Genomic DNA, 18186 nt, shown 5'->3' on the forward strand with positions numbered 1-18186 from the left:
ATAATTTATAATACAGTAATTATAATTTATTATATAAACCAAACACAATAAATATTTTTCTTTGATGAATTAGTTTTTTTAGGATTTTGATGAATTAGTTAAAAGATGTTCTTTCACAAATCAATTAATTTAAAATAAAAATATGTATTTCATTAGTAATTTGTATTTTAAATATCTCCTAGTTAAAATTTAAAATATATTATAATACATCAATTATAATTTACTGTATAAATCTTACACGGATCACATGTTTGTCACATTCTAAAAGTTAGTAAAATAATATATGATATGTTATGTCATCATATTGCAAAATGTATCAAACAATAACTAATTAACTAACTCTAGGAAGACCCACAAGAACTAACAGTTCATATATGCAGCGTTAGTTATTGAATATGTAAGAAAAATTTATAATGCTAGTCATGAAAAAAGACCCTCTAATGTTTTTTCTCTCATTTTTTATATGTTTCAAATTTTTATCCGTAATTAACCTTTTTCTATTTTATAATGGTCAATATCTCCACATTATTTTTTGTGTTAGTTTCAACGTAAAAGAATTATTCGTGTTAGTTTTAATGTTTGATCTCTTTTTAACAATTCCAGTTTTTATATATATATAGACAATATATATATATATATATATATATATATATATATATATTAAGAAAAATATATAGTGAATTTAATGTATTTATTTTATGCGTAGATATCTTCATAAAACCTTTGTTATATGAAAATGTGTAACTTTAAATTATTTTCTTTTTAAAAAATTAGTAATATTAATAAGGAGTATGTTACAAAATAATAATTAATTACATTTAATAATAATTTAAAAAGAAACTTATAGGACATTCTTTTCGAATGGTAGTTATAATTAAAAACTAAAAACGAATGGAGTATCAGAAACTACATGAATTCTAATCAAGCAATCAACAACATTGAGAATCATGAAGTATAAGGAACAAGATGTTCTGCTCTAACTACGTGACGCTTTTACATCTCTCAGCAATCCAATTTTGATTGATTGTGTGATTTGATTCGTCGAATATAAAATCAACAGTCACAACTAACTATTGTGTAAAACTGCATGTATTTCCTATTGCAGGGAACCACAGTATGAAATATAACTCAATAAATTCCAGAAAATATACTCACATGATAAAATATTCAGAACAACAATAAATGAGTAAATAGGAAAATTGGATCTTTGACATTGTCATTGAAGCCCTAAATGTATGGAAATTATAAATATATATTTAATATTTTTTTTATTAATAATTTTTTGAACTAAATTGACCAATAAAAATATATTTGAGGATTAAACTCATTAGCTAAAAACATATTTGAGGACCAAGACTAAAATGACAAACAAAAAACATATTTAAATATATTTTTATAATTTTAATACATTGAAGGACTATTATGATAGTAAATCACACATTTTGAAACCAAAATAGTAGTTTATTCAACCATTAATATGCATTGATATTGATATTCTACATCTGTTCATAATTATAAACATTCTTAGGAAAAAAATTTGTCCTAATTTGTCCTTAGTATACGCAACGTTTCAAATTATTATAGGCAAACACATCCCCTATTAATACTATTAATTTATCTTAAAAAATGAATAATTCAAATTTAATACATTAATATATAAATGATAGTTCATAAATATATACACATAAAACTAACACATTAGATTTAATATCTACTTTATTTAATATATGTAAAAAAAAAACAACTGAGACTTTCAATTAAAACGAAGGTAATATTTTTAAAAGATTTGAATTTCCTGTAGTTACAAAATCTCTCCAGTCATATAGTCAATGATTTGAGACCCTTTGATTAGAATCTAACTGTCAAGATTTAAAGTTCAGTTAATAAATAAAAAATTATAATTTGTAAATAAAAATAGACGGTAAAAAATAAAGATTAACCGGCAGTTGATATTTGACTATAGGAATTCATTTCTATTTTTAATGTCCTTTTGAATATATAGCTATATTTTGAACTCCAAACACATGGCTTAAAAAAAAGTTCCTAGCAGTATCTTGACACATGAATTGGACCAGGCAATTCAACCAGATAACTTTGAAAGTTCACTAGTGCAATCTAATCTGTTCCAAGACTGATTGAATATCGTGTTAATTATTGCCAACATACACGACAAGAGTATGAACAAAAGAGGTGTAATAGTACTAGGCACCACAAAATTTGGTCATAGAAAAATAAAAGGTTAATTCACACCATAGTTACATGTATCTCACATTATTGTTCTGCTACTCTGCTTAATATATGAATGCTTTAGGATCCTACATGATAAAGGAGTCTGACATTCTTGCCGGTTGTGCACGTGAGAACTTGCAGTGGTCCCCACAGTGCTGGCTAAACACCTGTATGTTGAAAATTTACTACACTACGAAAAAAGCCTGAATCTGAATTTGGCTTGAGTCAAGAATTTTTTGTTACCAAGATAGAAGAGTTCATTAGATAACATAAATACAATCTTTTTATCCCGAAAAAGGGTTGGAACAACCAATCTTAAAGTGGCTTCAATACTTTTTTTTTTTAACTTAAATTTTGATAAAATCTTAATATTTAAATTTGAATTAAATACAATTCAATTATACAAAATTGAATTATAATGTGAAGAACGCTTCCCACTTATAAACTATTTTTTAGACAAGATCACATTCAATGTGAGCTTTCAACAACAATGATAATATTAATAACTCAATTCTTACAAGACATGGAGAAGGTTTTTACTTTTTAGCACTTTGAGAATTCTGATTTTACTCATATGTGGTGCTAGCCAATTTTATCTTTTTGAAAATATATTAATTGACATGAAAGCTTTTCTAATTTGCCATTGGTTCTGAAAGTAATTAAAGAAGAAAGACATAATCAAGGAATTACATATTGGAGATCAAACTAGAATACTCATCAAGATTGTTCTAATAAATTTTCTAAATACAAATTCACTAAGTATCTTCCTGTGGACAAAACATCGAGTCTCTTCTCACGTTGTTCGTATTTCCCTTTGCGAAGCTGATATCGAAGTGTTACAGCTGAAATAGTATAAGCTTGTCCTTCAATTGTGACACTCTCCCCACACTGCAAGTTCTGCTTTAAAGAAGAAGAAAAAAGAAATGATATTACTTTGATGCAACTGAATATGTCATGTTTCTTTTTCCTTTCTAACAGTTAGAACGAATCATACCTTCCAACAAAAATAAAGATGTGTTGGATCACTGGTATGCATTATTGAATCAAGAGGCTAATAATAGAAGACATGACAGGTGATCAAATATTGCTTTACCAAATAAGGCATGAAAAGTTCAAATGAAAAATCTACCAAAACGTTTCTGCTTTTAGAACCATTAAAGTAAGGAACAATCACAGCTAGTTAACCAAACAGCTTGCTTCAATTTCTCATCTCAGATGGACCCATCTTCCTTCACTTATAATGTTCTTTCATTTTATTTTAAACACTTTGGTTCCCAAGAGAAAGAGGTCCTGGTAATCTGAAGTTCACCTGGGAGGTAAGTAAAACCTAACCAATAACTATTCCGTTCAGAGTTTGCACTCCGGTACTCCCAAGCATTTCGACTTTCACTGAATCTCAAAAATCATTTGAGTCTAACCACTTGGTAGAAAAAAGAAAAAAAAATAGTAGATCCAAAAGAAGCAATCACAGCTACAAACCTCAAACTTATAAAATTAATCATTTTTGAATTTTATTATCCTTTTACGTTTTGTGTTTTAAGGGTCCAACACATGGGTTGTCTTCAATTATATACCTGCCTGCCTTTTAGAAATGATTGCATCTTTCATCACATGTTTTCATATGAAAGACTATAATACACAACTTTATTCATCCATTCTGCAAAGGTCAATTTTAGGAAAAAATGTGAAGAGCTAAAAAATTTCCGTTTACATAATTTTTTATGTAGGCATATAACCTCCAAGCCAGTGGCACTCACTCCTCCTAATGAGAAGCAAATTCCAATAAAAAAGGGCTCAATAAAGAGTCCAAACAGATTGATGGACTTTAAATTTCAATGGATAGTTTCCATCCCATTAATATTAGAGACTTGTACCATAGTTGTATCCTAGAATAGAAAATACTGTTTAAGGTATCCTTTTTTCACTTGCAGAAGTATCCTTGAACGAAGAAATACTCCATGTATTTAAAGATATATAAGCCCATTCAATAAGCAGGCTAATGGTTCACCATAGGAAATTAATTATTGACAGTTTTTCCTCTTCAATAAAATAGTTCCTGTCACAAATTAGTGTTTAGTACATCAGTTCAAATTATTTCAAGAAGGGACCCCAACTCGCTATTATGATCCATTTACTTTCCATGTTTCCTGTGTTCATTTTTCAATTAATAAACATACGAGAATATAAATGAAAACTTAAAAAATGTTTTTAGAAAAGTACACTGGTAGCTTCAAAACATTTCCAAGTCTCAAACTTCATGACTTGTAATGAGAATCCTTAAATATGATTTCAGCCAATAATCATGTAGAATGAAATTCCTTTGGAGATTTCATTCTCTTTTGGTCGTCCTTCATAGATTTTCTTTAATATCAAATGGACAAATTGTTTTCGAGATCACAACTCTAGAACCAAAGAACTTTCCCAAACTTTTATGATGTTGTAAGGTCCAAAAAGTTCCACTGATCTAAAAGCAAGTAGCACATGCAATATTATAAGGTCACTAGTATTCATCAAATACTTTATATAAGTCCACTGAACCAAAGGCATTACATCATTACTTGAAAGTACCCTTTTTATCAATAATATGTTGGTAAGTAGGGCCTTTATATGAACCTTCAATGTTTGTCCACTGGTTACATTTTAATAGTTATTAGAATAGAATATCAGAGTTATTCATGTATTAAGAGGAATTTTTTTATGTTGAATTATAGTAAAAATAGAAGTGTCAAGTTAATGTTAGTAACACATCAATACATGATTAGTGTTAGAATTACAAAGTTAGTTAGATGTTAGAATTACAAAGTTAGTTAGAGTTTTAGTTAGTTGTGTTTTTAGTTAATTCGTTAATATTCTTCTAAACACTATATAAAGAGTCAAGGGTAAACATTTTCACTATCTTTTATTCAATATGAAACCTTCTGAGTTTTAATTATCTATCAAGCTCTAATGCTTATTTTTCTTATGAGATTAACCTTTATCTCTTTGATCCTGTGAATTGTGATTCCTAATAATTAAGTCTTATTTGTATAAACATTATGAAAATAACCAGCTCTTGTAATATGTAGGAGTCCTCTCTATTGCTCTCCTATGCAGCTAACCCCATCACTTATTAAACAATAATCATATTCTCATACCAAAGAATAAACTATAGTTACTTCAATTAAAAGATTCAAAATAAGAGAATGTTGAGTATATTATCAGACATTATTAAATTTATCCTAGACATGAATTCCAAGAAAGAGATTCCATCTTCGGGTATGTGGCTCATGACCTTAATGCTATTAAAATACACAAATGTTCTTAATAGCAGAAATCTAAAAACATGTTACTTCCCTCCAGTTGCGGGTAAAAATATCAGGTTTGAGGCCTTGATCATTTGTGTGTTAAGATTACAATACATTTTAAATTAAATAAATAGTGAATTGAATATATTCTTGTCATTTTAGAGACAAATTGGGTGTAGTGTACGAGATACTTATCTTCACTAATCATTTTAGGTGATGCGTAGTTGAAGATCATCACATTGAGTTAATAGCAACTACACAACTGGAAGTAGGTTAGACACCACACATTCACCCAACACTGAACGTCATTGAGTATATGGATCTTCTCGCTTATACGGTGTTCAATATCCATTTTTCCATCTAATGTGAGACTGTTAGGGTTTGTTTGGTTCAATGAAGGGGAGGGAGGAGAGGGATTTTAATGGAGAAGAGAAAAGAAAAGTAGAGACATATTTTGGTCAACAGAGGAGAGTGATTTAAAATGATATGCAACTCTTTTTAGTTATCTCTCCTTCCCTCCAAATCTCCCAATATGGAAGAAGCAAAAAGTGGGTCTAGAAGGGACTTTGATCCACTCTCCTCCCGTTTTAAAAAGTGAACCACACAAGAAAATTAAAAACTTTCCCTCCCCTCTCCTTCATCTACCTCGAACCAAAAACACCTTACTCACACTTATAGCAACAATTTTTCTATTTTAATTCTAAATTAAGGTAAATATAACACATACTACCTTGGACTGAAATATAAGAAAAAATGTATATACAAAATTGATGTAACTAATCTTAAGTTTTAATCAAATACGTCAACTTTACGGATACAATTTCCGGAGAGAGTAAATAAATGAAAAATATAATTGATTTGGCCGAAGACGATATCATTTGAGATTGCAATTAGATTTATTTATTTTAAAAATAAAATTATGAAGATATTTGATTAATAAAGATTACAACAAGTTAATATACTTGATACGAATTGCTATAAAAAAAATAGTGAAAAATGAATGGGATGGCTGGGAGCTTACGGGGGGAAGGCAACGAACGCCAAGAGATTTGGGTGGAGGAGTAATCTCAACCACTTTGTATGGGTGGATGTTATTACTACCTCGTTCTCTGTCTCTGTCTCTCTTTCTACTGCACGATACCTCAAACGACATCGTCTGGTGAAAACAAGAAAGAAACGGTGTGAAAAGCCATGACACAGAAAATCAATTAAATAAAAATAAAAAATACATACAGACAGTACGCACCTTCTTGTATGAACCGAGACCTATGTTCATGTTCGACCACGCCAATGCCATTCTCCAAATCCTTTTCTTTTTTAAAGAAAAAACAAAAAGAAAATTGCTCCTTTTGTTTATCAGTTTGTTTATTCCACGATCCCAAACGATGAGCGCAGCTTGAAATAATTGTTTTTTTTTTCTCACCACAAATCCAGATTTTTTGTTTAATGGTGCGACAGCGACAGCGTCTCAAAATTTTCAAAGCCGTTTCTGTTGGTGCTGTTTTCACCGTCAAACCAAATATATTTTTGGTCATAATAAATATGTATCTTTTTAATTCTTGTAAACTTCTTTTTTGTTTAAATCCTCATAAATATATAACTTTTTGATTTTTACATTTGTTTTTGCTTTTACTCAAGTGGTTATTCCATTAACAATAATATTTTGGATACAATGAGAGATTATCAAGAAATATATGGCGTCTAACTAAAGCTTGAGCTACTTTTGTCAATTTATGAAATATCTCATTGACTTGTCCCATAACAAATTTAATCATGGAGTTTTCAAAAGTAAAGAAAATAATTCGACATTTACAAATAATTGCACCTAACTTTGAAATGTCTTCATCATTAAAACAGAACTTGTCCACGACACATTTGAATCCAACTCAAAATCCACTGCTTCTAAATGGAGTTCACAAACCTATTTCAAAGGAATATGAATCCCACTAGCTTCATTCTCAAACACATAGCATAAAGGGAAAAACCATTCCATTTTTTTCAAACACAAAACGACCTCTGTCATGTCAAATGCACACTCCAATACCAATTCAATTAAGCAAAACGGAGAAAGAAGCATACACATTACTCTTGAATTGAAAACTAGATGAATTAAATATAATTTTAAGTTTAAAAAATTATATTTAATTGATTATTTATTAAAAAAAATTAAATTTTTGTATGAAATATTCTTATAATGTTCTAAATATGCATGAAAAAAGTTATTTAAAATTTGAACTATAAACCGGAGTTAACTTAAAAATACATACTTAAAATAAAATTTGAAAATATATTGAGATTATAGATGAAGAATTTTTTTATAAAGACTAAAACTAAAAATATAAAACTTTTTAAAGCTAAAAAATTAATTAACTCTAAAATAAAACAATATATAAAACAAAAAATAATGTCAACTACAATGATTTGATTTTATATTAAAAAATATATTTAAATTTATATGTAGTCGATTCGAACACCATTAATACTTTTAGGATGAGGTAAAATAAATCATTTTTTTAACCCTAATGTTATCTCTACCTTAGAATGTTTCTTAACTCAAATTCTTTATTTTAAAAACAAAAAATAATATTATAATAAATCAGATATTGAAATGATTACATAATTTATAACTATTTAAAGTTTTTTTTTGTTTTTTGGTTTATAACTATCTAATTTTAGTTAATTTGTTGGATAATTTAATTATTCGATAAGTTAATATCTTTTATTTATAAAGGGTATATAATACTCAAAATTATAAAGTGAAAATACTTTGCAATGAGTACTAAAATTTTTGTTTTGAAAATATTATCAAGAAAAGTCATGAATTTGAAAATCTATTCAAACTCTTAAAAATTATCAAAAGTCTCTTCCAAATGAATTTTTGTAGTTCTTCATGTCGAGGGATTCTAGTCTAATGAAAAATAAATTGTACTAAGTGTTGGAAATACCCATCATTCTTTTATCTTTTACTATCTCCTTTAATCACAAAACCCTCTTTTTTTTTTCTCAAACTTTTAAACATAACATAAAAGTTACTCGTTAAAAATTAATAGAAGGTACAAAATTTTGAGTTGATCTTTTCTAACGACAAATTTAATGTTTTGATGTATGTTAAAACTTGTGTATATTTGTTGATTTTTCAATTCTAAATATCCACTAAAGTTCTTAAATAAGAAAATATGTTTGAAAGTCATGCAATGTACTAAAAACATTTTCAGATCAATTTTTGACTTCATAAATCAACTCATATTCATGTAAATCGATTTACAAAGGTCCTTAAATCAATTCAAGATGTTTGACATAGATGAATCAATTTTATGTAATGTATGAATCGACTTATCAAACTCCCTAGAAGTTGATAAGTTGACTTACACAGAATAAACGGATTCATGCAACTCGAGATTGAAATCCTCGATTCTTGAAAACTTATGAATTGAGTCACATGACCTGTAGAGTTCAATTACTTTTTTTGTAAATCAGTTATAATTGTTGCACTACATTGTCCTTTCTTAACTATACCTTATATGTTAAATATCGACGTGTCCCTTTTTTATAAGGTTGGACACTTTCACGCATTCTTCTTTAATTACAATTTTTCTTATACTTAGTATTTTGATAGATATCAAAACTAATTTTATTTATTTATATAGTTTTGTATGTCTTTGTTGATACTCCAATTCTCAATATCTACAGATGCTCTTGAATCAGAAAAGTATCATGACAATCTCATTTTATCACGTATAATAGATGTTAAGATTGTTACAACCATGAATTTTGTATTATTCTTAATTTGATACAAAATTTAATAGCTAAACCAAATCTTTCAATTTATATATTTAGCTCTATTTAATGATTAAATAAGAATAAGTCCACGTGGTTAATGTTGTAGTCATTCATCTTATATTCCAATTGTGCTTAATTGGACCCCAATTCAATATCTATAACACTATATATACTTTTAGAATCAAAGGAACTCAAATAGTGATCTTTATGTATCATTTGAAACTTCAAATGCATTTTTATCATGTTTAGATTTCGGATTAGCTTAAGGCTATTTATGTCACTAATATTGTACGATTTTGTCTTAGATTTCCAACGCCATTAAGAACACATCAAAAGACTCTTGTAGCTCAAGTTATGGTCATAACAGTGAAGCATTGTAGTTGTTGCCGTTGTAATAAAAACTAAGATTTTTAGTTTTAAATATATCCCGAATTTATCTACACAACTTGGATCCTTATTTGGCTCAACAAACTCTACCTAATTGACCTAGAACCACTCAATAAACCTATTTAGAGTCCAAATTTAAAATTAATTTTATTTTCAAATTGGACTTGAGCATAACGATCTTGCAAAAATTGAGATACTTAGATTAAAGTCAATTCATGTTATCAATCTTAAAACACTCAAAAACACAAGTTAGATCAAGAAATGGTCATAGCCTTAAAAATATAATTCAAAATGATCAATTTTTTTTTTTTTTAAAATTGGAATTGAGCATATCGATCATGCAAAGACTGAAAAGAAAATTGATTTAAAAAAAATATACTATTCACCGTAGATACATGTCAAATATTGTGTCTACAATTTGAATTCAACTTTTTTTTAATTATATTATTGACAATGTCTCACACATGCATAGACAAAAATAAAAATTAAACTTAAATAAACTATTTGCTTGTACTTCTAAGAACCAAATATACTCCCTCCAAGAAAAAAAAAATTTACCTGCATATTAAAAAATCAACCAATTTTTATTGATATTGAAAAATAAATAAATCAACTTCCAAAATTACCCTTAGAATACTTTGTAAATATAAAAACATTAATTATGGCATTGAAAATAGAAGTAGAAAAATTTAAATTGAATGAAGGCTTTTATGGAAAAAATAATATTTAATATAGTAAAGATTGTTGAAAGTTGCTTATATTTTGAATCATAAAAGACTAATTTGCTATTACTTATGATCGAAACCTGAGAAACCTGAGAGAGTATATGTTCAGAACAATAATAATTAATTTCTCCATATTCCATGACAATTGACAAGTGGCAACAACTTATTTAATTTAAAAAAAAAAAGAAACTACACAATTTTATTTTTTCTATTGAATTTGATGAGAATAAAAATAGAAACACGATAACAAACAATACACAACAGATATAAAATTCTCCAAACTTGTGATGAACATCAACAAATATATGATAATAAATTGATCAAATAAAAACGCGTAAAAAACACCAATATTTTAATGTAGAAAACCCCTCAATGCAAGGGTAAAAAATCACGGTTCTTTCAGACCAAAGAAATAGCTTCACTATAATTAAATAAGGGTACAAGAGAGTCTTAAAATGATGCACAAATTGTGCCTACAACTAGCCAAAAAAATAAAGCATTAAACCTTACAAATGAAAAACAAGAAGATGATAAACACCCAAAAAACTGGTACTATGCGAGCACTATTTCTCCTTTTTCACACGTCGTTTCGTCAATCCGACCATTGAAAATGAAGACCTACATGTTGTGAATATGTTGTCCAAGAATCAACCTGATCCAACGGTTAACGAAGTGCTATCAATGTTTTTCTGAGTCTAGTTTGATAAAATTAGGAATAGAGTTTACTCTTCTCTTCTATCTTTTGGTGACTGCTTTTTTCATTTCAAAATATTATCTCTTACAATCCTAATCTGACTCATCTCTACTTGAATAAGTGAGACACATAGGACTAAATCATTTGGGCCTTTCTCCACATAGGAAGGGAGTCTAATATCTAACATATCTCTCCCTTACAACTATGTGAAGATAACCACTAAACCAATGATATCACAACAAGTTTCAAACTTCCTTTTTGGTAATGTTTTAGTCATCATATCAAAACCATTATAATTCGTATGAACTTTAGCCAATTCCAACAAATTTAGCTTCCAAAACATCGCATATCCAATTATAACTGACATCAATGTGTTTGGACCAACTATCAAATGTCGAATTCTTACCAAGATGAATTCCACTTTGACTATCGACAAATAATATATATTTTTCCTAAATAAACCCAAGCTCCTGCAAGAATTTCTTTGCATGCTTTGGTAATGGCAATAACTCTGCCTCAGTTGTAGACAATGCTACACATTTATGTAATATGGACTGCCAAGCCACAACTCTCTCTGCAAATTTAATCATGTAGCCTAAAGTGGACTTCCTCGAATCAATATCTCTAGCCATATCTAAGTCGGAGTACCCCACCAAAATAGGTTTGTCACCTCCAAAACAAAGCCTTATATATGTAGTACCACAAAGATACCTCAAAATTCATTTTCAACATTCCAATGTGTCGCGTTCGGTTTGTCCACGAAAAAAGAAGTCGCCACCAATTTTATTTTTTTTAAAAGGAAAAATTAGATAAAACCTAAAATAAAGTTATTGAACAAAAAAAAAAAAAGGATTCGGGAGTCGATTATGAATAAAGGAAATAATATTACCCTACATTGTCTGTTAAAATGGTTACCCTATAATTAATTGTATACATATTATTTATTTATTTAATTATTTATTTTGCCCCTAAAAAATAATATAAAAAAAGAAAATAAATTATCTACATTAATAAAACGGAAAAATCTTTTTTTTATTAATTTGGTTTGACAAGGGAAAAACCTTGCTCCTACGTGTCCCCAGGTGCAATAGAGAAATCAAAACACACGTAGTTCTTGGGTAGAAAATATTTGTGTGTTGTCCGATTTTATTATTACTTTATTTTTATTATTTTTTTATTATAATAATTATTATATACGTATCCAAAAATAAAAGCATAATAATAATAACGAAAAAATAGGTGAGATGTCTGTTCATGGATTGTACCTTTTATTTTTGCTTTAAAGTAAAGAAAAAATAGTTTTTGTTAGAAAATAATGTAACGTGGCGGTATGTGAACGAGACAGATTGACGTGACGGTGACGCGGTCTGTTAAAGGATCTGCTCGTACGTTGTTTGATCTGTCGCGACACAAAGGCCATCAACGATTGGGGGTGAATGATGTGGCGCAGCGAGCGAGAATGAATTTCATTCAGCAGCAGCGACCATTAATTCTAACTCTAAGCAAAAAAACTATTTATTCGTTGTTATAATTTTTTTTGTTATTTGATAAAAACATGATATGAGTTTTCTATTATAGTACAATAAGATGAAATTTATTTTCTTGTTTTATAAACATCAATTAGTTATATTTTTTTTTTAATTATTTTTGTGTTGCAAAGAAAACAATTTTATGAATAAAAAAACTTAAAAAAAAAATGAAAGCTTAACATATGAGTTTATTTTTTATAAAAAAAAAAATAGAAAGAAAAAAAATATATTTTTAAAGGATAGAATACAAAGACTAATAAGCAGAAAATTAGAGAAAACAATAAGAAAGTGATACCTTACTGCTGAATTATTTTTTTGCTAGACCGATTTTCTCAAGATCAGATTCTCTTCTCCTCTTTTGCCTATTAATCTTGTTTTTTTTTGTGCTCTCAAATTATGTTTCCAATTGTGCTTCCCATTCTACACTTCTTGTAAACTTTTTATAGACTTTTTTGGTGTAGTTTACAAAAGACAAGTGAATAATTGTCAATTGATTTTCATTAATTTGTTTCTTTTCATTTAATTGACCACAATTATACTGATTCTTATTACCATTTATTCATTTTTTTCGGTTTCTTTTCTATTCAATTGATCACCATTATACTGATTTTTATTACCATTGATTCATTTTTTTTTCGGTTTCTCTTCATTCAAATGATGACCATCATGATCATTTTTATTACCATCAATTCATTTATTCAATTAAATACATTTGTTTTTTTTTTTCTATTTTTTTTTATTTAAAAAATAGTGTAAATTTCTAAAAAGGCATCAGAGGCAAATAGAAACCAAACACATCCATGATTTTTCTAAAATTTAAAGGTCTAACTATTTATTTTTATTATTATTTTTATCATTATTATTTTTTATTAAACTTTTGTATATTTATTAAAAATCTTAAAGTAGCGGACAAAATTAGGTGTCAACAATTGTCCCTATTTACTTAAAATTTACTTTGAGAATCAAAGTAAGTGATAAGTAAATATGATAACTCTAATTTTGTCTGAATATGATTTTGGTAAGTCTTTTACCCAATTTCAAGATACTAATCGTTTTCTCAACTTTGGGTGTGAATCATTTTCTCGACTTCAGTGCGAGTGGTTTTCTCAGCTTCAACATGTGGGTCACTTTCTCGGCTTCAGGTACGAGTCGTTTTCTCGGCTTTGGGTGCAAGTCGTTTTCCCGACTTCAACATGCGGGCCGTTTTCTCGGCTTCGGGTGCGAGTCGTTTTCCCGGCATCAATATGCGGGTCGTTTTCTCGGCTTCGGGTGCGAGTCATTTTCCAGGCTTCAACATGTGGGCTTCTCGGTAGGGGTGGGAATAGGCCAGACCATGCCAGGCTTTGAAAGGCCTGAGCCTGACCTACAATTTATTTTTTAGGCCTAAGCCTGGCCTACGACCTATCATAGGCTTTTTTTTCGGCCTGGCCTAACCTTTTTAAAAGTCTGGCCTGACTTGGAAGCATATATAAAAGCCTATTTAAAATAATTTTTAAAAAATAAGAAACAAACATCCTTTAAATCCTAAAAAATAATTTTTTGTGTCAAATAATAGATTTTTTTTTTTTTCTGAAACAATCACACTCATTATTACCTTTTAAACAAATATGGAAGACTACTGAGTGATTGACTAATTAAACAACTACCAAATATGAAATAACTACCTAATATGGAACAACTAATATGAAATGTTTACTGAGTAATTGCTTAATTGATAGAATTTAAAATAGGAAATAATATTATTAATATAATAATAATAAATAATAGGCTAAATTACATCCGTGGTCCCTTAAATTAATTTCAGGTAACGTTTTAGTCCTTTATCTTTTTTTTTCCCGACTTAGTCCTTTATTTTAATTTTAAATGACAATTTGATATTTTATGTTTTAAAATTTCAACAACGTTGTCCTTTTTTAAACAAAAATTCAAAAAAAAATTCAATCAAAACTCATAAAATTAATTATATTCTTCAATATAATACCAATTTCATCAAATCCGTAACGCAAATCTTTAAATAAACTCCTATTTTCATACTTTATTTTATATTATTAGGAACAAAGGACTAAATCGAAAAAAAAAAGATAAGGGAATAAAACGTTACTTGAAATTAAGTTAAGGGACCACGAATGTAATTTAGCCTAAATAATATTAATAAATAATAAAATATATATAGGCCGGCCTGTCAGGCCTAATAGGCTTTTTTATAAGCCTGAGCCTGACCTATTTAAATAAATATGCTTTAAAAATGGCCTAAGCCTAGCCTTTTTATTAAATAGGTCAGGCCAGGCCAGACCATAGGTCCTTGACGGACGGCCTAGCCTATTCCCATCCCTACTTCTCGGCCCCGGATGCGAGTCGTTTTCTTGGCTTCAACATGCGGGTTGTTTTCTCGACTTTGGGTGCGAGTCATTTTCTCAGCTTTGGGTGCGAGTCGTTTTCCCGGCTTCAACATGCGGGCCGTTTTCTCGTCTTCGGGTGTGAGTCGTTTTCCTGGCTTCAACATGCGGGTTGTTTTCTCGGCTTTAAATTTATAAAATGTCATTCATTCATGAGTGAGTGAGTGAATATGTTGGTTTTTATTAATATTTTTATTGGACACGACCATTTAAATCATGAATGAGAAAAAACACTTAAACTTGATATCTTTGATCTCTTTTTTGTCCTCTTCTATTTTCTCCTTTTCTTTCGTTCTTTCTCTTATTATTGTGATCTTAAGTTGGATCTCATGTTGTCGTCTGCCTTGTACTGTAAACAACCTATACTGTATCTAGTTTCATTATATCGGGGTATGATATATGATTTACTTTCCAATACATGATAATCATAAGATGCCTTCAGAAAAGAGAGTTAAATTATTAAAATGATAACAACATATATCAATATATTGAAAAATATACATAAGATAAAACAAATGAAATTGGTGGAAGACCCGACTTGGTTATTAGTAATTCAAATGTGGATTGTACTAACTTCTCATGCCATAATCCGATCCATATTGTTGATCTTGTCTTTTCGAATATATATTCTTTGTTTTTTTTTTTTTTTGTGTTGTTGTTGTTTTTCTTCTTCTCTCAGGTCGCCCTTTTGGGTTTTCAACCTAACAAATAATTTTTGTGTACCCTAATTTTTTATAAGGTTACCCTTTCAGGTTTTCAACATAGCGGGTTTTTTTTTTTACCCTAGTCTTTGTCTAGGTCGCCCTTTCAGGTTTTCAACCCAACAAATATTTTTTGTGTACCATAATTTTTGCCTAGGTCGCCCTTTCAGGTTTTAAACTTAGCGGGTATTTTTTTTTTTGTGGCTTAATTTTTGCCTAGGTCGCTCTTTTAGATATTCAACCTAGCATGTTTTTTTTTTTTTTTTAATTTATGTATATCCTAATTTTTGCCTTGGTCACCTTTTTAGGTTTCCAACCTAGCGGGAATTCATTATTTAAGCATAATACTTTTTTACGGCGTCTGAGTTTACAAGAAGAGCTAAATCTTTTCCATCCATATTCGTAATGATAAAAGCTCCACCTGAGAAAGCTTTCTTCACGACGTATGGACCCTCATAGTTAAGAGTCAATTTCCCACAATAATCTTTTAGAACGGGTAAGATCTTTTTTAGCTCCAGGTCTCTTTCCCATTATTCTCGAGGACGTATTTTTTTTCTCATGCGCTTTTTTCAGTCTTTTTTGATATAATTGCCCATGACATAAAGCCGTTAACCTTTTTCTGCAATTAAATTCAATTAATCGAAACGTGTTTGTACCCATTCTGACTCCTCTAGTTTAGCTTCCATTAATACTCTTAGCGAGGAGATTTCTACTTCAATAGGTAGCACAACCTCCGTCCCATGTACTAAGCAAAAAGGGGTTGCCCCAGTTGAAGTACGTATCAAAGTGCGATACCCGTGTAGTGCAAACGAGAACATCTCATGCAAATCTTTGTATGTTATAACCATTTCTTGAAAAAAAATTTGATGTTTTTATTTGCTGCTTCAACTGCACCATTCATTTTTGGTCTGTACGGGGACGAGTTGTGGTGTTGAATTTAAAGGTGAGACACAATTCATCAATCATTTTGTTATTCAGATTTATGGCATTGTCAGTAATGATCTTGCTTCGTAGACCATAACGAAATATTAATTCTCTTTTTATGAATTTGACTACCACATTTTTTGTTACATTGGCGTATGAAGCGACCTCTACCTATTTGGTAAAGTAATCAATTGCCACCAAGATGAAGTAATGTCCATTTGATGCTTTCGGATTGATCATTTGGATGAAGTTTATGCCCCACATTTCGAATTTTAATTTTGGAGAAAACCCGCTTCCACACCCAATCAAAGCGGGTTTTTCCGCCCAAATCAAGACGAGTTCCAGTGGGTGCCCGCGAGTGCAGGTTATGTTGTCATCCCTATAGATGGTTGTTTATGTCTGTACGGGGACGAGTTGTGGTGTTGAATTTTATGAACACATAATTAACACCAAATTAATCTCCACAAATTCACACCTCAATCACACATCGAATATTCATTAAATCAATTATGAACACATAAATACATCAAAACTTCATCAACCTAACTTCACACCTCAAAGTAATTACGACAAATCACAACAACAACCGAATATGTATATACAATTATCAAAGTATAACAAACATGACTCGCGTGCCAAGCACCCTAATGCAATGCGTATATGCCAAAATGCATCATTCCGGAATTCCAAACCAAAACCCTCCTCGAGGGGCGTAAATCATAATTGTACAGCCTCTCACAAACCAGTACTAATTACCGAGGTGCAATCTCTCACGGATCAGCACGATTTACTAGCGTGCAGTCTCTCACATACCAGCACGACATACAAGAGTGCAGTCGCTCACAGACCAGCACAATTTTCTAGAGTGCAATCGCTCACAGATCAACACATTCTAGAGTGCAATCTCTCACAGATCAGCACGACGCGACAATCCCCGCAAGGATAAGATGAACCAACAATTCACATGGCATCATCCCGTGGCCCATCACGGTCACCACTATCACCATGGCCCCATCGCGGTCACCATGTACTATGAAACACATGAGCATACTCTGACTCTTTTCACCACAAACATTAAGTAAACGCAGTTATTAAAAGATTTCCCATTTTTAATACTCATTTAACACTAATGATTTTTCAAACACCACACAGAGCATACTCAAACATATTTATTCACACCAATTTAAATTTCCACAACAACACATAAATCACATCTCCAAATTTCATCCACACCTAAATTGAATTAAATTCATTTTTCACCAAGTCACACATAAATTTCATCTCAAAAATTCATAATATTAATTATGAACACATCAATTTCACCTAACATAAATCACCAAAATTTCCAAACATTAATCACCATATTCAATCTCTAAAATTTTCAACCATAAATCACCACAACAACATTAATATATCAGAGTTCCCCCCACCGCTAACTCGGTGCCAACAGTCTCGATTCCTTTTCGAGACTCAAGGAGCTAACTACATAAACATAAATATTTATAACAATTTGTTCACAATAAAATTAATTCACACA

At 29.8% G+C, this 18186-nt stretch overlaps 1 protein-coding gene across 3 annotated transcripts; it reads right to left on the reverse strand.

Moving 5' to 3' along the window:
* Positions 1-2844: 2844 nt before the first annotated feature.
* Positions 2845-7093, reverse strand: LOC101495093 (uncharacterized). 3 transcript variants are annotated; one of them, XM_027330337.2, is made up of 4 exons: positions 6760-7093; positions 6535-6669; positions 3224-3280; positions 2845-3129 (listed from the first exon to the last, which is right to left on the reverse strand). In XM_027330337.2, the coding sequence occupies exons 1-4, from the start codon at positions 6808-6810 to the stop codon at positions 2947-2949; spliced, it is 426 nt and encodes a 141-aa protein (XP_027186138.1). In that variant the 5' UTR covers positions 6811-7093; the 3' UTR covers positions 2845-2946. The 3 variants fall into 3 exon arrangements, with proteins under 3 accessions (XP_027186138.1, XP_004514006.1, XP_004514008.1); XM_004513949.3 differs by having other exon boundaries at positions 2845-3126; positions 6760-7088; XM_004513951.4 differs by lacking the exon at positions 3224-3280 and having other exon boundaries at positions 2845-3126; positions 6760-7052.
* Between the last annotated feature and the right edge of the window lie 11093 nt (positions 7094-18186).

The sequence above is a fragment of the Cicer arietinum genome, chromosome 3, assembly GCF_000331145.2.
Source record: "Cicer arietinum cultivar CDC Frontier isolate Library 1 chromosome 3, Cicar.CDCFrontier_v2.0, whole genome shotgun sequence".
NCBI classification, from domain to species: Eukaryota; Viridiplantae; Streptophyta; class Magnoliopsida; order Fabales; family Fabaceae; genus Cicer; species Cicer arietinum.